Here is a 24,499-nt window from a genome sequence, read left to right as displayed (position 1 = left end):
AATGTTAAACTCAGTAGAAACTTATGAGGATGCTGGTCTTGTAAAATAATATATTATAGTCAACTTATTATTTTTAGCTACGAACGGTGCAGTCTTGAGAAAAATTTACGCTAAAATTGAGCCCAACTACTTGAAAGACATAATATTCTCCAAATACTTTTTTTTCAAATTAAAACATGTTATATTTTAAGCTGTGTACTAAAAACAAATTCTGGTCCATTGAAATCTTGGGGCTATACAAGCCTTGTAGAATTGTTGATGCCTAAAAATATATCAATGTTTTCCACTATTGTTATTATTATTTTGATGGCAGGTAAAGTGACCTTCAAAATAAAGGAAGCATGTTTGAAATTTGTCTAAAAGTTTGCGGGACATCACAGTATAGACTGAATTTTGCAAACTTCCCAAAGTCAGCTTCCCCACCAGTCTCTGCCCTTGGGTGCCTGTATTAACAACAGACTGTAGACAGATCTACAAGTGTGGTGGTTAGGCATGCTTGTTCCAAGGTGCTAAACCATCAAATTCAATCATTCTGATCAACTGTGAGGGCTATTATAGTAGATAAATGATGGTGCTGTCCTCCAATTCATCAATGACACACCGCCAATGTCGGCTTGAGATTCATCAAACCGTAACAGATTTTTTTCAGGTTTTATGGGTAGCCTGTCTGTGCCTGGGTATTTTATTCCCACTATTTTGCCAATTTGACAGATACTGGTGCTGGAAGTAAAGATAATATTAAAAGACTTGGCGTGTCATGGCCGAGTGGTCAAGTGCACTGGACTCGAGGTCTGGTGTTTCTGATCAGGCGAGTGTGGGTTCCAGTCGCGGGTTTGACGCTTGTGTCCTGATGCAAGACACAAATACCATAAATTGCTTCGTCCTGTGTATGGAACGTAAAGCCGATGTAGGCGCAGAATTCTCTGCTTAAAGGCAGTGGACACTATTGGTAATTACTCAAAATAATTATTAGCATAAAACCTTTTTGGGTGGCGAGTAATGGGGAGAGGTTGATGGTATAAAACATTGTGAGAAACGGCTCCCTCTGAAGTGCCATAGTTTTCAAGAAGTAATTTTCCACGAATTTGATTTCGAGGTCTCGAAATCAACGATCTAAACGCACACAACTTCGTGTGATTAGGGTGTTTTTTCTTTCATTCTTATCTCGCAAGTTCGACGACCGATTGAGCTCAAATTTTCACAGGTTTGTTATTGTGTGTATATGTTGAGATACATCAACTGTAAAGGCTAGTCTTTGACAAATACCAATAGTGTCCACTGCCTTTAAAGAAAGATAATTGTTTTGAGTAATTACCAATAGTGTCCACTGCCTTTAAGTTTTGCTTACATATTGTAGGTGTAAGCAGAACCATGAAATTGGGCCTTATAACCTTTCAAACCCTGTATTGAATTTTATAAAGTTCAGCAAATGTCAGCTTTTTCACCAATTTCTGTCCTTGGGTGCTTGTACGTAGTTAAACAACCGGGATACTGTGGAGTCGTGCATAGACAGATCTCAGGTAAAGTGGTAAAGGCGTGCTTGTTCCAAGGTGCTAAACCATCAAATCCAACCATTCTGGTCGACTGTGTGGGTTTTCATAGTAGATAAATGATGGCTCTGTCCTCCGATTCAGTGGCATGCCGCCAATGTTGGCTTGAGATTCATCAAACCGTGACAGATTTTTTACAGGTTTTATGGGTTGGGTCTGTGCCTGGGTATTCTATTCACATTATTTTGCCATTTTGACAGGTATTGGTGGATGTAAAGATTAGAATAGACCAGAAGACTTGGCGTGTCATGGCCTAGGACTGGAATTTCAACTTTGAAAGGGCAAGGCCATTTTCATTTTGCAAAGTCAATGGAAATCTTTTGAAGTGGCACCAAGGCCAAGACCAGGGGCAACGGAGGGCATTAGTCCTAGAGGGCATGGCCTGCGTGTTATTTCAGGCCCGATGGCCAAGCAGTTAAGTGCACTGGACTCAAGCTCTGGTGTTTCTGATCAGCAGAACGTAGGTTCGAGTCCCTGTCTTGACACTTGTGTCCTTTAGTGAGACACTTAACCATTACTGCAACATCATTCAGATGGGGATGTAAAGCCATTGGTCCGGGTTGTTGTGTAAGCGAAGAATTGCTAGTAACGTGGAGCAAAAAATTTCCCTGTTAAAATCTGCTTGATGTATGGGCAAAAATCTTTACTTCAATAAATGCTGATTGACGCGAAATTGGGCCATGCTACCTTGCTCCTTGATTGGATTTTCTAAACTTTACCAAATGTCAGCTTTCTCACCAGTTACTGTCCTTGGGTGCTTGAACATGTATGTAGTTAAACGGCCGGGATACTGTGGAGTCGTGCATAGACAGATCTACACTGAAGTATAGTGGTTAGGCGTGCTTGTTCCAAGGTGTTAAACCATCAAATTCAATCATTCTGATCAAGTGTGAGGGCTATTGTACTAGATAAATGATGGCGTCACCTCCAAATCTTCAATGACACGCCGCCTGCCTGTCGGCTTGAGATTCATCAAACCAAAACAACATTTTCTGTACACAGGTTTTATGGGTAGGGTCTGTTCCCGTGTATTCTATTCACATTATTTGGCCAGATATTGGTGGATGTTAAAATAATATGACCAAAAGACTTGGCATGTGATGTCATGGTGGGGCGGTTAAGTGCACTGGACCTGAGCTCTGGTGTTTTTGAACAGCAGAGTGTGGGTTCGAGTCCCGGTCTTGACACTTGTGTCATTTAGCGTTAATTGCTTCTTCCTTTGTATTAGACATAAAGTCGTTGGTCCTGTGTGTTAAAAAGGGTTTTGGGCTGACCTGGGCTCAATTTCATAGCTCTGCTTACTGCTGAGTTCTGCACTTGCGATCACCATTCTTAGCTTACATGGCAAGCGCCGCATTTTTCAAGCTGTGCAAGCAAAGAATCTCTAGTAGTGTGATTAAGTAAAATTCCATGCTGACCTGAGAAATACACTTGTTGTAACAGCACAAATCCTTACTTCCATAAACGCTGATTCATTACTTATGGTAAAGAAGGCCATGAAATTGGGCCATATTACCTTCCCCCTTGGTCGAAGTTTTTTCTAAAATTAACCAAATGCTAGATTTCTCACCAGTTTCTGTCCTTGGGTGCTTGTAGTTAAACGACTCGATACATATTTGTGGAGTGTGTGTAGACAAGCTACAACTCTAGTGGTTGGACAGGTTTGTTCCAAGGTGCTAAACCATCAAACGCAATCATTTTGGTCAATATGAGGGGCAGTATTCAACTGAAGCGTGTGGTTTGTTTGAGTTTTTAAAGGGTGGGTGTATCTGTGTCTCTGTTATGTTCAGTGGATGATTTGAGTTTATTGTGTGCTGAAGGATAAATTTAAAAAGTCGTCATGAATGGTTGGGTCCGTGACCTAGAATTGCATGACATCGTCCCCACAATAGTCTGTGCAGGTCTCGCACATAATTTGAATGTAAAAGTGTGTGATGTACGCTAGATGGGAACCAATGGCTCACAAATCTGTTTGAATTAGTAGTAGCGCAACTCTCATGGGCTACAATGAGGTTTTGCTGTCACTTCTATCACACACAATTTCTGTTATGCTCCCCGTGTGCAATGGCGTTAAGGAATATGGATTCTTTTTAAACCATAAAGGGGCAGCCTATTTTTGTCATTCAAGACCTGGTTTTGTATTGAAATGGCTTTGCAGTAGTGGTGCAGTTACAGGGAATGATTTTTGTACCAGCAATTTTGCATGGCAAAGTAGATTTTGAAAATCGAACACTTAATAATATCTGGCTGTGCTCCGTGGTCATGGGTTGATGTGGCTGGCTGGCAAATGTGCTTTTGCATGCCTTCAACTTCTCAGCGGCAAATAAGGATGACTAGCCTCCCAAATTATTTGATTTAGATTTTGTGATTTTGTTTGAGTAGCGACTGATACATTTTGTGTAGTATGTTGTTATGTTATACAAGAGTAAACATTCACTGAGTTTATTTTCGCATCTAGGAAGAATGACACTTCTCAATCATTCTGTGGCCAATTTTGTTTTGTTTTTATTCATTCAAACCAATGTTGACCAAACTGAGGCTAGAAGGGAAAACTAGTCTGGCCCCTTTCTGAGAATTCAGCCTATCAGTGTCATTGAGAACAGGGAATCTGACATTATCCTTGTGACCTCCTCATCCCAAAAGATCAACAACCATTTCAGACACCCGCTGAAGACACTAGTCGCCCAGGCATTGTAGAAGGGGACACCCAACCCACCCTAGCGTGAAATATAAAGAAAACATTGACTCAGTCCCTAGAAAAAGATCAGTAAGCATTCCTGACATAAGCAGTGTGCAAAAACCCATGAAGTTCTTAATAGGGCCTTCAAGGTGGCATCTGCGGCAAAGGGAAACTGTAGCCCTTGATTTTAGCACTTTTTCTCATTATTTCACAGGAAATAAAACTCCAGCAACTTCCTGGGGAATTTTAACCCCCACTATCACCCCATTTTCGTTTTACCCCAGGGCTCGAAATTAACACCGGACAGCTAAACTCATGCTTATTTGCCCACAATAGATCAGCTCGATATGCTAGCTAAATGTGCCAGAGCTAGAGTATTTTCTCAGGACAAATTTCAGTTACTTTCTACAACTGTGAATCAAGTATAAAATCTTAAATTCTGCATTGTCAGTTAGGCAAAGCATTCTGAACGTCATTTTGACACCTTTTGTAGGTAAAGTTTTTGGCCATGACATTACTCCCACTCACTGTGAAAGAAGATCTATATATACATATAGGCCTAATGTAATTTGCCTGTAGAAGTTTCAGCTGTATTAGTTGTCAAAAAAAATATATTGAAAAATCACGTAGCAAGGTTTTCAGGAGAGTCGCATAAATCGTTTTACCCGCTAAAATAATTTTCCTCTCACTGAGACGAAAAAGCATTTTTTGAAATAGTTTTACTTATTTCCAAAAAACTACAGCACCTTAGCAGCTTTATGTTCAAACTGTGTAAGTTTAATGTAAACTGGTGGAAGATAGTGTCGTACAAAAATAAACCCTTCAGGAGAATTACTAGGCCCCACAGTCTCTTCCAACGATCACTCAACATGTTGCTTACAAAACACACTCATCATCTCCGACTAATCGTAAGCAAAATAAAAGAGCGGGAAAAACTAAGCACAAAAAAAAAGGGAAAGTCAATGTCAGAAGTTAACTCTACACCTCTGCCATACATGTACATTGACCCCGGCTGCTGGTTCTTTTTGTCCCCTCTCACGGGACCACATCCCTCTACTTTGATGTCCATACAATTTCATGTTGACTTAAGGATGTTTTCTCAGTGCTAAAGGAGAACTTGTCATTCTGTTCAGATTTCCCGGCCGGCGAGCGACATAAAAGAGGGCCATTTCTCACACTTGGCCGGTGATCGTTTTTTGCCTCAGAGCCTGAAAACACGCTCTTTTCTTTTTATTGGATACAGAAAGGTCTCTGTTTTACCGATTGATCCGGTGAGGAGATTTTGATCGGCGCGTCAAATTCCCCGCCGTGTTGTCTGACCAAACAAGGCGAACCGCTCGGCCTGAATGAAAGATTGGAACATGCCGATGGGTCCCTATTAAAAAGTCAGCACTTTCAATGCCATGTTTACCAAGTGGTCTTTTTGTTGGGTAAAAGTCGGCTTTTTTATGAACGTTCATTTTCTTAAAATTGAAAATAAATAACAGTTGGCCTTTGAAAGATTAGCTAGTCCTATGGGTTAAACATTATGTACATGTTTTACAAGCCTTTCATCTTTCGGTTTTAATCTGCTTATATGCCAACTGGGCACGTAAATAAGTCACTACAAAGGCACAACAAATTGTTGGCAAAATAGAGGAATTTGTCTTGTTTGATGATTTGAAAAGCAATCAAGCGACTAGGTTATTTAATTGTAAAGTGAACTCATACGTGTAGGAATTTTTTTTTCTGATTTATTAAGGAAAAAAACATTTGTATACAAATGCTGTTCTTTTATAACAAATGGCTATGCATAAAACTAGTGCGTTTTATATAGGTGCCTTTTATTAAACTAATTATCAAAGTACCTTGCACTTAATTGCTAGTAACTCTGTTGAAACCTTTACAGCCATTTCTGAATTCACTACTGCAGGTAGCTCGTTGAAATGTATCCAAAAAATAACACAGATAATCTCTACCCTCAAATTACCACCTTTTTACTTCAGGGTTTTGTGACGCAATCCTTTTGAAGAATTCTGAATCCGATCACCTTTTTTCATTCATTGTGGGCAAAAAGAGTATCCTATTTCTTAAGTATATTTGTTATGGTCATTAATGTGAAGCATGTTGTTATGAAGCAGTCTAGAGCATTGAACTCTAGTTCTGATGTCCGAATCATTAGAGTGTGGGTTCGAATCCCGGTCATGACAGCAGTGTGCTTGGATTAGAAACTTAAATGCAGTGAGCACTATTGGTAATTACTCAAAATAGTTATTGACATAAAACCTCACTTGGTAACGTAATGGGGAGAGGTTGGTAGTATAAAACATTGTGAGAAACGGCTCCCTCTGAAGTGACGTAGTTTTTGAGAAAGAAGTAATTTTACACAAATTTGATATCGAGACCTCAGATTTATAATTTTAGGTCTCGAAAACAAAGCATCTGAAAGCAAACAACTTAGTGTGACAAGGGTGCGACAAGGGTGTTTTCTTTCTTTCATTACTATCATGCAACTTCGACGACCAATTGAGCTCAACATTTCACAGGTTTGTTATTTTATGCATACATGTATTTTGAGATACACCAAGTGAGAAGACTGGTCATTGACAATTACCAATAGTGTCTACTGTCTTTAATTGTAGAGGCTTCTCTTCTTTTGGTGGTCAGGTTGGTGTAGTTCTTGCATTCCACCTAGGACCCCCGTTCGTATCACACTGAGGCACTATGTGGATTTGGTTGTCAGTCTCTTCCTGGCTGTATGGGTTTTCCCGATAATAAATTCTCTGTGGTTTTCCTCCTGTATCTAAAACCAAAAGTTCCTTCTTTATTTGCTCTCCATTTGGGTTCTTGGCTAGTACAGTGATTAAGTTTACTTTTCTGAGAGTCCTTGGCTTCACAACCAGAATAAATTAAATGAAACAAGGATTGAGATTGTCGATGTAAATGATGAGCAGGCAGTTTGGCTGTCGGTGCTGCATCCATGCTCCAAAGGAGTTGAGATGTTTTGGGAATGCTGGAGACCCAATGAACAGGGGGTAGTAATAGCGTGAGGCGATTGTTTAAAAGTGCCTATCTTACTATATGATCATTTAAGAATAGAAAAGTGAAGTTTGTTTTCAGCATTTCTACCATTCTAGATTTGAGCGATTTAATGTCTTGTTTTCTGACTGGGATTTGAACCCTCATACGGTTGACTCAGCCACCAGAGCTTGACTCATACCCTAGACCGATAGGCTAGTTCGGTGACTGAGATTCGAACCCGCATACTGCGAAGATCTTGACTCATGTCCTAGACTGACAGGCAGTACATGCAACATGCAGTGACTTCTGAAAAGTGCAAGTTCCCGGAAAATATCTGGAGGTGTTGTTTTGTAACAAGTTTACGACCCGAAGAATAACACAGTTTCAAAAGCTAGTGGACTCTATTCATCGGTCCCTGTTTAACAAAGAAAAGTGCTACAACCGTCCAGAACACTCAAGTCGAAGGAAACAAAATTGTAAAGCATTTTGTTAAAAACCAGATCAGAAATCTCAAAAGGAAGTTTGTGAAAGGCTTAGAGCATTCAATTTTAAGCAGCATTGTATGGACAGGGGAAAATAAAAACTCCTAACTCATAATCGCGTTCTTGGTTAATAAGGAACATGTTTGTTTTAGGGGTGGAAGTTTTCAAAGCAAAGGATACTTCTGCTAAGCAAAAACAAGCAGGATACCAGATGGTGTGATATTGTATTTTGGTTGGTAACCTCATTCTGGGAAGCATAATTGTGTTGCGCTTAGCTACCAGTTGTAGCTCTGAGAAACTGGGCCAAGATGATGAAGTAACATTGGCGCTCTCTGTTAACAGTGGTCTGCCAAAGCCCAGTCAAAGTCCAAATTATGGACTAGTGAAAAAAGATGACTGAACAGTGAAATGACAAGCTAACTGGTCCTGCTGGCTACTCACTGAAAAGCTTCTGTTTTGTAATTTGCCTATTTGTATCTTGTATCTTTCTCTAATTGTTTATTTTATTGTTTCTTTAATGTGCTTAGAGGCTATTGCATTAGGCGCTTTACAAATGTCTTGTTATTATTATTATTAAGGGCAAACCCTGAACTTCTCTCTTATTTAAAGCAACTGGACACTTTCTGAACAGATAAACAAATAAAAGTTCACAGTTTCACAAATAACATACAGGGTTGACAGAAGGTAATGGTGAAAGACTTCCCTTGAAATATTATTCCATGAAATGCTTTACTTTTTGTAACAATTAAAACAATTATCAATTCTCGATATCGAGAATAACGGATTAATTTTAAACACATGTCATGACACGACGAAATGTGCGAAAACAAGGCTGGGTTTTCCCTGTTATTTTCTCCCGACTCCGATGACCGATTGAGCCTAAATTTTCACAGGTTTGTTATATTATATATAAGTTATGATACACGAAGTGTGGGCCTTTGGACAATACTGTTTACCGATGTTGTGCAATTGCTTTAAGAAAACATACACAATTGTTTGTTCCTCACTCTGTCTGGCTACCTGTTGCCTGCCTTGTCCTATATGGAGTAGTCGTCATTGCTCACTGGGTGAACAATTCTAAAACTCTCACAGCACTGCCTCAGGGAAATTCTATGACCTTCAAAAAAAAGTACCAAAAGCTCTGGCATTGGAATCCGCAAAGGGCCTCTGGAGATTTCCTCTCCACTAAATTAAATAACCACGCACTTGTAAATCATGTTACTCTCATAAAATGTAAATTATCTGTAATGAGTTTTGATTGTAGCTTTAAATTCATTGCATTATTTATTGCCAGACGAGAAAACTGATTTTGGATGAAAACAAAACTGGGGCCTGTCCAATCTGACTTATTCCTATCTGCAAATAAGACTTGTCATGACTTTTTTTCTTTCAGTTTTAATCCTAAGACATCTGATAGTGGACTCAGTTGGCGTAAATAATAGGGGATTTTGAAAATGGCTATTTGTGTTAATGCGGTTATATGGCAGGTGTTGTCTTCTTTGAGTAATTCGGGGTGTTCTCCGATTGTGACATTTATGACCAAATATTGAAAGGGTTGCGCAGACGATGGCGGGGAAACAAACAAGTGCTTAAATTACCTGATTCGGGACAAAATTCATGGCCTTTTCGTCTGCGTTCTAACACGGAATCCACTGGGGGAAAAACCAAGACCAGAAATCATAATAATATACGTCCCCATGTTGACCACATGAGACCCATGGGTAGGACTAGAACGCCAGAGACTGTGATAAGTCGTTCAAAATATTTTTCCATCCGTCTGTGGTGTAGAATATTGACCCTGGAAACAAACCAAAGAACTACCAAAATAATCTCCACAAGCTGTCTATGATAAGTGGGCACATTTTTTCCTGGTAGACCAAGGATTCCTTTGAGGAGTGGGGGGGGGGGGGGGGTGGAGACGGGCGGACACACACATCATCAGGGTAAAGGGAATAGCTTTGGTGGCATTGAAAGTCCCGGCTTGCTTTCACAGTGTAACCTTGGAGTTCATGTACAGTACAATCAACCTGTTTCAATCAATTAGCTGTTGATTTCAAGGGGAAACTATTTAACTAGAGGCAGTTGTGTAGAAACGGCGGTCTTGCCGACAGCTATGACACTTCCATGCAGGGTACCGGGTACTTTTTCAAAAGTTGAATTATAACAGGAATGTTTGTAAGTCCGTAGAGATAGTTACTTGATTTCAAAATGGAGTTCTGGGCGGAATTGTTTATGACTCCATCCCCACCCCCACCCCACCCTCTGCACCTTAACCCGTATCTGCCTGACTACATTACAAGCCACAGTACTTTTAAAAAACACTGTTCCTGCTTAAGCCCTGGGCCCAATTGCATAGCGCTGCTTAGCGGCCAATTTTATGCTTACTGTGCAATTTCTATATTCATAACGCTGCTAACCGTAAGCACACGAAGAGGCATGCTAACCTTCCGGTGCTTACCGCACGAAAATAAATGACGTCACAATGCAAATCCATGGTAAACACGCAATATGGCCGTCCAATTTTTCTGCTAACCTGTGAAATACGCTAAGGCTTAAGCAAATTTTTCTGCTACAGTAAGCACGCAAATTTGCTTACCGTTAAGCAGCGCTATGAAATTGGGCCCAGGTAGTTTCTATTGCTGTATTACAAGTAACCATTTCTTATATACTGCCTTGCATGCAAACATTTCCCCCTCCCCCCCCCCCCCGACAAACTGAATACTTTGGAAATAGCACATCATTCTCTTGAATGTGATATATAGATTTTGTCATGTTTGCTGTATCATATCACAAGTACTAGCTTGTCATGGCCGAGTGGATACGACCACCGGACTCGACCTCTGGTGTTTCAGATCAGCAGAGTGTGGGTTCAAGTCCCAGTTTTGACACCTGTGTTCTCAAGCAAGACACTAAAACAATTATTGCCGCATCCTTCGGGTGGGAAGTAAAGTCGTTGGTCCTGTGTGTTGTGTACTTGTTGTGTACTTGTAAAAAAGCAAGTAATTTTGAAGCAGGGTCGTTAAGCAGCAGAAGTAAAACAGGGCCCAAAAAGTAGCTTACCACAACGAAATTATGCTTATTGCACCAGAGTAAAGTTACCAGCCAAACTACCATGTCACATCAATTCTACCTCCATAGTCACATGAACATCGTCTTACTGTTATCCTGATCATTTCTGCTTAGCAACTCCATGAAATTGGGCCCTGGTCACTCAGGTCCTGTGGGTTTAAGCAGAAGATCTCCAAGTCTCAAGACCGCACCACCGGCCCCCTTGTTAGGCCCAAAATGCGCCCCCTGATAGCCCCATAATGGGTAGTGTGCGAAATCCATTACTGGTTTCAGATGGCTGGCAAATTGGATTACTGTGAGAGATTTACAGGGGTGGAGAGCTTCTATTTGGTCCCCCGTAGGAGGGGGCTGGAGGTGAGACCTTTTATCCTAGTTCCTGAATGATTGTGACAGCCATCACCTGTTTTTGTGGAGGAGGTGAGCTTCCTCTGGTCTGGAAAGAGGTTTAAGCCCTGTTTGCATTGGACTTTTGGGTGATAAACTAACGGAGGAAATAGGTATTTTGACCACTTTCAAGTCCAGTGTGAACAGCCCAGGAAACGTTCACCCAGGTAACTTAATCGATTATGTTTGCGTTGGCTGTTTTGGATGATAAACTCACCAAGGAAATGAGTAACTTGACCATTTTCAAGTCTTGTGTGAACCTCACAGGAAATGTTCACCCAGGTAACTGAATCGAGTCTGTTCGCATTGGACACTTTTGGATGATAAACTAACTAAGGAAATGGGTAACTTGACCATTTTCAAGTCTTGTGTGAACATCACAGGAAACGTTCACCCAGGTAACTGAATTGAGTCTGTTCGCATTGGACACTTTTGGATGATAAACTAACTAAGGAAATGGGTAACTTGACCATTTTCAAGTCTTGTGTGAACATCACAGGAAACGTTCACCCAGGTAACTGAATCGAGTCTGTTCGCATTGGACACTTTTGGGTGATAAACTAACGGAGGAAATAGGTATTTTGACCATTTTCAAGTCTTGTGTGAACATCACAGGAAACGTTCACCCAGGTAACTGAATCGAGTCTGTTCGCATTGGACACTTTTGGATGATAAACTCACCAAGGTAATGGGTTACTTGACAATTTAAGTCCAGTGTGAACATCACAGGAAACGTTCACCCAGGTAACTTAATCGAGTCTGTTCGCATTGGACACTTTTGGATGATAAACTAAAGTCCAGTGTGAACAGCTCATGAGGCGTTCATCCAGGTAACTTGACTGAGGTTAATGGGCAGTTTAGCTGGCCAACTTCTGTCTGGGTTAGTTAAACCTGGTCAAGCTAACCCAGTCGAAAGGTCAAGTGCGGACACCTGATCCCATTGAAACTAACATGTTAAGCCGTTCCAACAGCTTTATTCCAATATCTTCATTCGATTGTCTTCAATAAGAGGAAAATATATATTCCTACCCTCAGCTCCCCTGAGTTATTCTCATTGGTTACTTGTTCTTCTTAATGTAGCCCCTTAATAACCAAGACTAGCTTCTATTAGCCTTGTTTGGGCAAACTTGCATAATGAAAATATTTTTTTTTTTAAATAAAAAAATATATATAACAACTCGTATTAAGATGATTCTTAGTGCGTTGTGACATCACGCCAACGGTCCCTAGTATGAACACTGGGACCTTGATGACCATTTCAGAGAAGTACAGCCAAAGTGTAGGTGCGAAGTTGGGGGTGTAAATTAATAGCAGCTGCTGGGTGAAATCCCAGTGGAGGAAACTTGGCAGTCCTATTCAAGGTAAAACTTCTCCATCATGAGCAAGTGTCAATAGCTCCTTGGTGTTTAGTAGTCCTGATGTTCTGTTGTTAGATTAATCCGGTCCTTGCTCTATGGTTTAAAGGAACACGTTGCCTTGGAACGGATGAGTTGGTCAAAACAAAAGCGTTTGTAACCGTTTTTTATATAATGCATGTGGTTGGAAAGATGTTTTAAAAGTAGAACACAATGATCCACACAAGTTTGCCTCGAAATTGCGTGGTTTTTCTTCTACTGTGTGAACTAACACGGTCAGCCATTTATGGGAGTCAAAATTTTGGCCCCCATACACATGTAAATGGCCGACGTGTTAGTCGTCGAGGTAAAAGGAAAACCACGCAATTTCGAGGCATGTTTGTGTGGATCATTGTATTCTACTTTTACAACATCTTTCTACCCATATGCATTTTATAAAAAACGGTTACAAACGCTTTTCAAAGACCAACTCGACCGATCCAAGGCAATGTGTCCCTTTAAGTTTGCATGTCATCACCAGCATTTAAGAGGATTGGTTATGAGAAATCCAAAATAATAGGTCCATGGTACGATTCCAGTTTTAGTTCTGCAGTTTTTTATTTACTTTTTTTAACCGATTTTTGTACATCAGAAAGTACCCATTCCTTATTAATCCTATCCCCCTGCACCCTACCACGTCCACAACCCAACAAATAAAATAGACCATGTAAGTTTTGCGCGTGTTTTTGAACATTTTTGGGACCACTATTGTCCCACGTACATTGCTTTAATGTACTGGCGTACCTTTTTTTATCATACATGTAGGTCGTAACTTACTAAACAACTTCACAATGTCTGAGAACATTTTGTAAGGAATGTAGGACATGTAAAAATTTGCTGTCCTTTCACATGAAACTCATTTTGTAATATTTCACATACATTGAGAGCATTCCAGGCAAAATGTTTGTTTTTTTCCCTGTCGTGTAATCTTCATATTTTACTAGTAGCCAATCCTCCTCTACCACTTTGTATTCCCCGACAAACAGGTGGTTGAGCCCCAAGAACGGGATTAAAACCATAATTATTGGCATTAATATCTAGGTTAAGTGGAGAACCGATACCCAAGCAGCGTGCCACGGTATAAATCACCCTCTAATCAAACCCTAAAAGCCGCACTCCTGTGGGATAAAGAGGAACTAATAACAGGGCTTGTTGTGGGTGTAACTCCAAACCCAAGCAATTATTATAAGTTCCGACTCAGCTTTTTTATTCTACTGAAAGAGAGCTATGTTTTCAAATAATCCTCATGAATGAAGAATGTTTCTATGTGGTTTAGAACGTTGGGTTTCAAACGCAGTACAATAAATTATGAAATGTGTTCAGCGGGTTTGCTTTTTGAAGAGGGTTCTGGAATCCACTTTGCTGGATCTGATCCACCAATTGCAGGGTGCAATGAAAGGTGGATTAAATTTGCAAGATCTTGCACCATCTATGATCCTTCAGACCAAGTTCCTCAAATTGAGAGCCAACCTCTATGGCTTTGTTCTCCTCTCCTTGTCAGAATAATGCTCTAAATTGACTCCAAAAACCACAAAGTGGTGGTAAAGCTAGCACCTCTCTGAAACCAAAATGGATGAGATTTTGGTACAACACAGCTGTCCAGAAAGTTAATAACTCTGTTGCTGTTCGATTGTTCCAGCCAACAAAAGGCTAAATAGCTCAGTTGGTAGAGCACTGGCACATTAATCCGTAGTTCGTTGGTTCAAATCCCGTTTTAGTAAATTTGTTGTTGTTCAACCCCTTATACAACCTTTTCTTACAATATCTGTTACGTTCAAAGGGGAGAAAATTCAAAAAAGTTTTATCAAAAGATCTCTCCCAAACCTTACACCAAACTCATCATGGATCTTGGGTGGTTATGAACCGGGGAAGGGTATTGTGAGAGAACGGAAGTCCGAGAAGTCCACCGTATAAAAATCAGGTTTTTTATCGTTCACCGACTCCAATCACCCGAGGGGGTTAAAGGGTTAAACTTAATAAAAATACATTTCAAAATGGGAAATAACAACAAGCATTCTGCATCCTGGTTGGGAGTATTTGTTGTTATAGTTGAGTGGCACGAGGAGTTTTTATGAGGACCGGGTCATGCCGAGAGGGATTTGACATGTTGGAATTAGTTACGCTGATTTTGCCAGCTTCTCAGTGGTTTGGGGAGAAAGTATTTTTATGAAAACATCATCGGCGAAGAAAGTCAACTGTACCAGGAGGCGACTTGATGGGGGTACTGAAGTCAGGTTTGGGTTTTTTCGCTTTCATGGTTAGTTCTGTTTTAAAGGGAACAGTGTGATGTGTTTGTAACTGCCTTGGGTGTAATCAAGTTACCCTTACAGCGTTTGCCCGTAACTTTTTCACTGACAAGCCAGCAGGACCAGTTAGCTTTTCATTTCTCCGATCCGTCCAAAATTCATGTTATTTAGGGATGCTCACTGAGCTAGAAAGTTAGACCACTTTGAAAAATTCTGACTGGTCCTCATGTGTTTTAAAGGCAGTGGACACTATTGGTAATTACTCAAAATAATCATTATTAGGATTAAACCTTACTTGGTATTGAGAAATGGGGAGCTGTTGATAGTACAAAACATTGTGAGAAATGGCTCCCTCTGAAGTGACACAGTTTTTGAGAAAGAAGTAATTTTCCCTGAATTTGATTTTGAGACTTCAGTATTAGATTTTGAGGTCTCGAAATCAAGCTCGAAATCAAGTACCTGAATGCACACAACTTTGTGTGACAAGGGTGTTTTTCTTGCATAGTTATTTTGCAACTTCGACAACCAATTGAGCTCAAATTTTCACAGGTTTGTTATTTTAAGCATATGTTGAGATACACCAAGTGAGAAGACTGGTCTTTGTTAATTACCAATAGTGTCCCGGGCCTGTGTGCTTCGTTTTTGAAAAGGCAAGGGTACGAAGGCTTTGGTAAAGGGCACTCTATGAGGAAATTATGAATTTCTGCTGTGAGTATTTCAAGGGCATCAAGGCATTGACCAGGGGGCATGGAGGCCTGGTGTCCATTGCTTTAACTGGCATTTTGCCAGTGGAGAGAGGACGCTGCTGTAGCCCTGCCGTAATACTGACAGGATTCTGATGTATGTGGGAAGGTGTAGTCCACTTGCATAAATGTTTGAGACATTCTCTGACGTTGGCTAACAACAATTGCTGATTGATTTAGTTGACAGCCATTGTTTTTCTGATGGGTCTGCGAGTACTTTGAAAATGGCTGTAGACATTGTGTGTGTGTGTGTCGTCACAAAACTAAAACGAGAATGTATTTTTCAGTGGTGGATATTACCATTTTGTTATATGTATTTCACATTCTCGTTAGGGTTACGTTTATTTATGTGTTGGAATATTCAGTATGGAGTATGAAATTTGAAGGATATGCCATGACTGTGGGCCGCCACATTGACATCGGTTATATGAGTTTTAGGCTCACATATTAACCGATTCCACTTAATGTTAACATTTTCATAAACAACTGCGATATGTTTGCTCAAGCAGAACTCGGCCTAGGAACCCGGCCTAGGAACCCTGCTTGTGGGTTTGGATTCAGTCCCTGTGTTTCCCCATTTGGAATTTTCTTCCTGTTCCCATCCTGAACTTGAACGTTTCGTCCGCCGGACAGGGTGTAGAGCTCAATAAATATATTACCAGAATATAAAACATAAATAAATACATCTCTGTGGTGCTTCAACGTCGACTATCACTTCGATCTGAGTCATACCTGTTGGCGAATAACTTAAAGAATTTGGAAATTCATAACTGGTATTGCCCTTTAATTATGATTGACAGGCCGGGCTCATATTGACTTCATCTGTCAATCAAACATTTGCAGATGTTTCGGTGCCCTTTGAAGCAGTGATCAGGGCACACAATGGGGATGTCTCGGTCGGCCGCCCTTCTCTTCCCCGTCCAGTCATGTTATCTTTGCTCAGGATTAGCGTGTGGAGTTGACGGAGTTGACGCTTTGGTTGTGCTATGAATGACAGATTTACATTGTGTACATAGCAAAGTACCTTGACTTCTTGTGTAGTTTGGGGGGAAAGTTCAGTGATTTGGATTGAATTGATCGGAAGTGTAATTACGGGCGTTTATTGTCTGACGTGCTGGTACAATGTGAATAAGATTTGTGTAAATTGACTGTGACTCACCCCCCTCAAGTCGTTCATTTCAGTCCAAATTAAATTCCATTTTTATTTGATTTTTCCCCTTTTGGTTTGATTGTTGTATATTACTGGGTTTTTTTACATTCAAATAATTTGTTTTTGGTTATTTCCTAATAAATTAAGTATCAGGCTGCGAAAGATTCCAAGTTACCCACAGCAATTGCCGTGGTGCCCTGTGCTTTTGCTGTGGTGCCCTGTGATTTTGCTGTGGTGCCCTGTGATTTTGCTGTGGTGCCCTGTGCTTTTGCCGTGGTGCCCTGTGATTTTGCTGTGGTGCCCTGTGATTTTGCCGTGGTGCCCTGTGCTTTTGCCGTGCATGGTGCCCTGTGCTTTTGCTGTGGTGCCCTGTGCTTTTGCTGTGGTGCCCTGTGCTTTTGCTGTGGTGCCCTGTGATTTTGCTGTGGTGCCCTGTGATTTTGCTGTGGTGCCCTGTGATTTTGCTGTGGTGCCCTGTGCATGGTTCCTGTACAAATTTACATTTTCCACATATAGGTGGTTCTTTACCAGAGAGAAATTGCTGCGCCCCTTTCAGGAGTGAAGTTTAAAGACCTGCTTGAACGAAAATGTCAAGTCGTGAACTTTGCTGAATTCCACTTAAAATGTTTTCGATGAATAAGGAAATCAAGTCATATGATTATAAATAGGTTTCAATTGTGTAAAAAAACAATCATTTTGTATGCCCTTGTCCAGAGCTTTTCTGCGAGATTTGCGAAAAGCCCCGTTACGAAATCACTCTCAAAACGTCATAAGTAGATAAAGCCGCTTTGTCGCAGCGTGGATGTATAACAAAGCAAACTCCCACAAATGACGTCAGCGGCATTGTCCTTTGACGCCCGCTCTCAACGGCAGAAGTGTTTTTAGTTTTTCAAAAAACCTTTAGGTAGGGGCCTCATTTTTTAATTGATAATTACGAAAAGTGCAGAAGTGTACACATATCAAAATTACATTAAAATGGTTAACAAGTGCATTATAAACAAGTAAAAATACCATTTCTGTTGAAAACTTTCCGCTCAGGTAGCTGTTTAAGGCCTGAAGTATAAAATGATAAACAGTTTTGCACTGGTTTCAGGCCTTTTAAAACTCTAACTGGTAACAAACGCTGAAAGGATGTGTGAAATATTAGTCTGATTGGAAGAAAAAGAAATGCTTACAGATTTGCACATACCTTAAGGTCATGGTGGGAAACTTCCCTTGAAATTGTTTTGCTCAAAAAGCTGTAATATTTGAGAAATGAGTACAGCAATCAGTTTGGATCTCGCAAAAACAAAATCAAGTATTTGAAAACATAGGGAGCAAGCGTGGTTTTCTTTCTTTTTGTGTGATTCTGATGACTAATTGAGCTGAAAGTTTCACAGGTTTGTTGTTTTATGTATACTGGTTTTTGAAAATTGCTAATGTCCGTGTGCTTGTAATTGTAAGCACAGTTTGTAATCAACAATTTGCAAACTGGTCAACAGCCAGAACCAGAGTGAAAATTGATACACTTCAATCTGCTGATTGTGATGTCTTTTTAAGTCTGTCATAAATAAACCGTTCATCTTTCAATCATCACCATCTAACCTGCAATTGTTTAGTGTTTTTTTCATCATGCTAAGCTGTTTGTGCCAGCTAAGCCAATGATGTAATCCTATTGAATAGAAAAGTACAAAACAAGCTTCTGAAGGAAATGTGGAGGGAGTGTCTTATAAGGAGGGGAAATGTGCTATCCACTATGTTGCATAACATTACCTTGAATTAAGCAAGCCTTGTTTCGTTCTCTTTTCACAGGAACGTTCGGCCGAGGAGGTGGGCGTGGAGGTCGTGGAGGCAACAGGGGAGGAAGGGGAGGAGGTGGGGGTGGTGGTGGTGGACCCCCGTTGCGTTAGTCAATAACAAGATCTAGTCTCGTAGGTAGGATTGTTTAGTTGCTGCGTTGAGAATCGGTGGGGAAGAAAGGGGATGTGGTTTTCGAAACGGTTGATCTCGGTTTTTAAATTTATTATACTGCAGGTGTCACAGGGAATTCTGTCCGCCAGAGATTCTGTCTCTCATATGGGAAATTAACTTGGGCTTGAGGAGGTTTATTCAAAAGAGGCCATGCACTATCAGAAAAAGTTTGTACACAGTTTGCCCTATGGTGTAATGTTAATATGGGGGGCCCGATTTCTCGGGGGGGGGGGGGGACAGAATCTCCTGGCACAGGCTTAGTAATAATAACGGATGTATTTATGTAGCACCTGAAACCTTCAGAAGAAAATCTCAAAGCACTCGTAAGAACAAAATGATAATTACATATTCGATGATTTGAACAAATGGTGCTTGCAGGGGTGAGAAATTTGAGACCTTTATCTGAATTCAGACATGTTAAATCAGTCTGATGAAGAAAATCAGCCATTATTGTTTTTCCTATAACAAATCCTGCTCTTCTACTTCTCTAGTGATGAGGACACTGTTCCTTTAAAAGCTCTGTGAAATCTAACCACAGGGGTTACACAAAGGTGGAAATGCCATCATTTCTACACATACCTTTTGGATTCTTGTTTTAGATGTTTTTATCAGCAATGTCTCTCACCTCTGTGCTATAGAGATCATATAGCCTACCCTTCAAATATGTATTTGTGATTTTTTTCTGAAGTGAAGTTTATTTGCTGATAGGTAAATGAACAGGTTGTTGAGTATGAGAACAAGTCTGTTAAACTTAAAGACTTCTGATTGTCACAATCTGTTAATTTAGTATTTTGTGAGGACAAAAGAATGAGTTTGACAAGGTGCTTGACCGTTTCAACAATTGGTTGGTATTTTATTGACAATGAATCAAAGACTCACTTCATGGGAGGAATCCATCCCAGACTTGTTTTTATACAAGACATTAAAAGAGAAAGAACCCCTGTGGTCTGGGGAAATCCAAGATGTCTCGGCCAGGTCCTTGCTCCTGGATCCAAGCCCTGTCTGTCAGCTGGGAGTATCTTCTTAGTGTTCTCCCTTGGGAAATCCTTAAAGAGTGTTTAAGAGTCTCAAGGCTTGTGTCCTGCTCTCCAGCTGGGAGTGACTTCTTTCTTGAGACATTCAAGAAAAGTTTGATAGGCCTTTTTGTGAAATCCACACTCAAAGCTTCGGTTTGAATCTACCTCAGTTAGACAAGAACTGTCCTGTTGTCTGAAGGATTTTGTTTTTTATGAGCAGCTTTTGACAAATAAGTTTGCTTAGGGATTCTGGTTTATAGGAAAAACATCTTCTTTGGCTTCACATTCTACAAAAGAGGATTTCTGGGTGCGTCAGCGTGGCACTTGTTTGGGTTTTGGGGGGTTTTGTTTTTTTGGACATACCTTAGCTGGGAATGCCAATCTTGACGTCAAAGAATCTCTGAAGGCAAGACCGATTCTTAGCGCAGCTAGATTTTGTAAATTATTCAGTCAGGAATTTGTTTTTTTTTATACAACTGTCACAGAAAATAGAGATAGATTAAAGATCATGGAGAAGTTGGATGGTGTTTTACTGTTTTGTAAATAATTTTCCTGAGTTGTTAACCGTTCCATGTAGAAATACTGTGTCCCCCACTGTGTCCCCCCCATTTTGTTTTTTAAATGCATTTAAACAAATTAAGAATAGCCAAACAGAGAGCCATAAATAAATATGAGCTCTGGAGACCCCCCAAAACAGAAAAAACTTTGTCGTACCATCCCTTTAATAATAAATAAAGAAAGATCAAAAGACGCCGGCAATGAGTCAAGATCTGAAGTGTTTCGCGGAAAGGAATCCTTGGTCAAGAAGATAAAGTAGAGGCCATCCACCTCCTATCAATTACAAGGAGCAAAATGTCTCAAGATGGTGTCACCTTTCACTTTAGAGGCCAAGGCTTAAGGAGTATTCTTGGATGATTATCAGATAATGATGTTGTAAACTGAAACACATGTTTAAAACTCTACTGGCGGGGCGTATATTGTATTACAAAATTGCACCATTAATACCAGGGCCCAATTTCATGAAGCTGCTTGAAGTTAAAGTGTAAGTATACCTTTGGTTTTTTGGACCGTTTGATCGTTTTAATCCGAAATGTAGATGTATACACAATATTGTGCAGTATTTTCTGCTTTACAGCTTTATGAACTTGAGCCCTGTTCTAGTTTGCACTTGTAATGGGTTGAATCTCATTTAACAAGCCTGTTGATATATTCCCAAGGGGACATGGACAACGATTCAGCAGTGTACAGCACCTTAACACAAACCAATACAAGGGTACAACCAAAATGAGTGTTTTTATGTCACATTCCTGGTATTTCATCTTTGAGAAGGAAAGGCCATGTTCATTTTGCGAAGGGCAGTGCCCTTGGAAATTATCAAAGTCTATGGGAACCTTCTAAATGGACGCATAGGTCAAGATCAGTGCCCAATTTCATGGTTCTGCTTACCATATAAGCAAAGAATCAGGGCCCAATTTCATGTCTCTGCTTACCGTAAGCACAGAATCAACGCTTACGGAAGCAGGGAATTCTATGCTTACAGCAAGCGTATTTCACGGGTTAGCAGCGAATTTTGGCTTCTGCGCGCACGTATTCCAAGTTACTGGGCATTCTACGCTAACAAGGCTAGCGCAGAAATTTGGCGCTTGCATGTAAACGGGGAATCGTAAGCGCAGAATTCGGCGGTAAGCAGAGCCATGACGGGGTTGGCTGGGAGTTTTGGCTTGTGCCCATGCATACTTCATGTTACTAGGCATTCTACGCTTACACAGCAAAGTGCAAGCTGAGATTGGTGATCGTAAATTCAGAATTTGAAGGTAAGCAGAGCCATAAAATTGGACCATACCTCTGTGGTCTCGCTGCTGTAATTCCAGGCATGTATCGATGTGTTTTGATATAGAGATCTATAATTGAAGTCAAGTACACTTGCATATATTGCAACTAAAGAAACATGTCTGGGTGGGGAGGAAGGCTAATTGATGACAACCACTTATTGGCTACAAAAGGTTTATAAAACATGTGGTGAAAACTTGATGCTCCTAATCATTAACCATTTTTATTTAGAAGACCCACTTCTCAGTTGAGTCAAGGAGGAATATTCTACCTCCATGGCTGAGTTCATGCAATACAGTGCTGTTTTCTCTTAAAGAAAAAGAAAAAACACTGTCACAAACCTAACCTCCACTTTAATGAAAAACAAATATTGTCTTTCTCTTAAAAAATAATGTATTGTTCATGTTGTCATGAGACAGCTGTCTAGGTGACCTCTGACCTTCCAGAACTCTTGGTATGTACTGTTAGTCCATGTTCAGATTGTTCTACCATCACAATTTGTTTTTTTTTCAAGAAGTTCTTTGAACAGTAACTGCTCAGAGATTTGTTTGCTTGGCATCTTCCTTAATCCGTCAGGTAATCCATTGGCATTTTGGACATGTTCCCTGTGTTCAATCGCATCAATGAAATCTGAATCACAGTGTACTGTCTTGGGGCCAGACTGTGCTGCCCTCTCAGTCTCTGTTTGGTTAGCATTGGTCTGAATGGGTGAAACCAGATGACCTCACATTTACTAACATGTATTTGACTGAATTCATTGATGGATTATGGAAGGTTTACATTTAATGCTTTTTAGTATTAAAGCAAAGTTTAACCAACTTTTTGTTTGGTTCCCAAAAGTGTAAATAAAACATTGTTTGAGTTCTTACTAAAACAAATTGTTGTTGTTGTGGGTTTTTCTTCTTTTTCATTTGTTTTGTTAAAACAGACTCAAAACATAGGAGATAATACTTTGTCAAGTTTCACATTAATTGTTTTGTCAGGTTTTTGATTATCATTATTGAGCATGAATTTGCTTTTTTACTGAAATATTTCAGTTGCAGTTCTGTTATGATTTAAAGTTGTTGTTTTTTCATATAGTGCATTTTCAGAGCCAATACTCCTTCAAAAAGACATTTTACCCTTGGCTGTATCCGCAAGTTTACTATTTATAGTTACTTTTCTTAAAATGTTTGTTTGTGGTGATTGCTTCTCTGCAATAAATTATTTTTTTTTTTTTTCGGGGGAAGGCTTGTATTTCAATTAATTGTTCATTGTTTGAAGATGTGTTTTGGGAAAATCTTCCAAAATCAATTATAATACCACATTACTTTAAAGTTACAAGACCTTGCTTGTTTCATTTACTACTGGGGTTCAGTGATCACATTCCATTCTCTATCACATTACAACATTGTGCTTGTTTTGACTGATTCGCACTTGTGTTGATTCCCAAATTACAACATGGAATGGTTTATAAATATAGAAGCACACAGTCAGGCCATGTTATTTTAGTACAGGGGGTCCAGTGGTCAGATTCTTGCCAGTTTAGTTTCTGTATCTGAACAGCAAAGCATTCTCACGGGAACACCACACCAACTTTTTGCAGAAAAGTCAATGAAATTTCAATGTTTTTCCACCGGTAGTCCAAAACCCACGTTACGAAAAAAAGCAACCATTATACAGCATGGTTTTCCTGCACGGTGATTGGCTGACGATGACATCATCGATTGATATGGCAGTCTGATGTTTTTTATGGGTATGGTGCCCCGACCGCCAAGCCAGCGTTAGTCAATAACAAAAGAGCCTGTCTACACTATGAGCTGATAGACGTGGAAGGAAAATACCTCTAGGGAAAACCCAGGCCGTCAGGTAGGGACTGAAAAACCCAATCCATTATGCAAGACTCTGGTCCTGGTATCGAACTGTCCACAGAGGTGAAATACAGGAACATAAACTACCTGGTCAGACCATGCGACTCTCTCTGCCTGTTCTGTTGCCAATAAGAACACTTATTCAAAATGCCTTGCTGATATTTTGACCCCCCCCCCCCCCCCACAACACCAGGCCTTTAATTGACCCACGGCACCCGTTGTGGTGCCCCATGTTTTTGTTGTGCTGCCCCTTGCAAAGCTCCAATACACTTTTGCATTTTCCTTAGTGCCCCTTGCCAGAAGAAATTTGCTGTGCCCCTTCAAGAACGAAATGCAAAGCCCCCTAGACACATAGAAAGGACACTTTCTCTGTGGTATAAGCAACCTTCAACCCATCCTTCTGGTGGCTCTGGTTTTCCCATCGATGTCCTCCACGCTTTGATGTACTGCCGTGGCAAGTGAGCGATCACCTACCCCCCTGCTCCACGTCTAAAGCCCTTCTATAGTTCTTGTGATCCTTTGCGCTTGTGGACCAGCGTGAGTTCACAAACGGACCCCTGTGAACCAATGTACAACTATCAGTAAAGTATAGCTTAAGTCACTCTTTACCACAGCAACGTCCGTCTGTATTTTCTGGAGGAGGAATGAACGCTTTCAAGTTTCAGTTCATAATCCTTTCAATTCAGTTCCGTAATGGTTAATTAAAACGGGTGGCCTGCTTAAATTTTAATGCAAGTTCGGTGGTCCAAAAAAAAAGAAGCGAAAGGCCACTCTTATGTTGGGGCTATCAAGAAGAAAACATTCAAGATGGAAAACAAATTGGGGGGCTGAAGGTGGGAATTGATATTCCTTTTTAAAACAGGTTGGTGTGGAGGGAAACATGCAACAGGCAAATTGTTTCAAAGAGATACAGAACATGGAATAAAGCTATTGGAATTACTCTTTGTTCTACATCTCAGCAAAGCAAAAGTGTTTGGGTGAGAACAAGCAGAAAACCTAGTTTACACACGTAGTGTGATAGTTCCATGTAGAATTGGGATTGTTCCTTGGGGTGGACAACGGAACAAAGAGCTCTTTCGGTGGATATGTCTTTTCAAACATCTTGTTCCCATCTTTTCTCACTTCGTGATCTGGACGAGTCCAGAGATAAATGGT

The 24,499-nt window shown here is 40.3% G+C and overlaps 1 protein-coding gene across 1 annotated transcript in view; it reads left to right on the top strand.

The window, feature by feature from the left end:
- Positions 1 to 20,186, top strand: part of LOC139946601 (U6 snRNA-associated Sm-like protein LSm4) — a 41,998-nt gene extending 21,812 nt beyond the window's left edge. The window contains exon 5 of the mRNA XM_071944299.1: positions 18,490 to 20,186. Within this exon, the coding sequence (XP_071800400.1) occupies positions 18,490 to 18,587 (98 nt within the window). The 3' untranslated portion in view covers positions 18,588 to 20,186. The remainder of the gene's footprint in view (positions 1 to 18,489) is intronic.
- The last annotated feature ends 4,313 nt before the right edge of the window (positions 20,187 to 24,499 follow it).

Source organism: Asterias amurensis, chromosome 13 (assembly GCF_032118995.1).
Source record: "Asterias amurensis chromosome 13, ASM3211899v1".
NCBI classification, from domain to species: Eukaryota; Metazoa; Echinodermata; class Asteroidea; order Forcipulatida; family Asteriidae; genus Asterias; species Asterias amurensis.
Note: the sequence above shows the minus strand (reverse complement) of the source record. Positions and strands in the feature narration are given on the sequence as shown.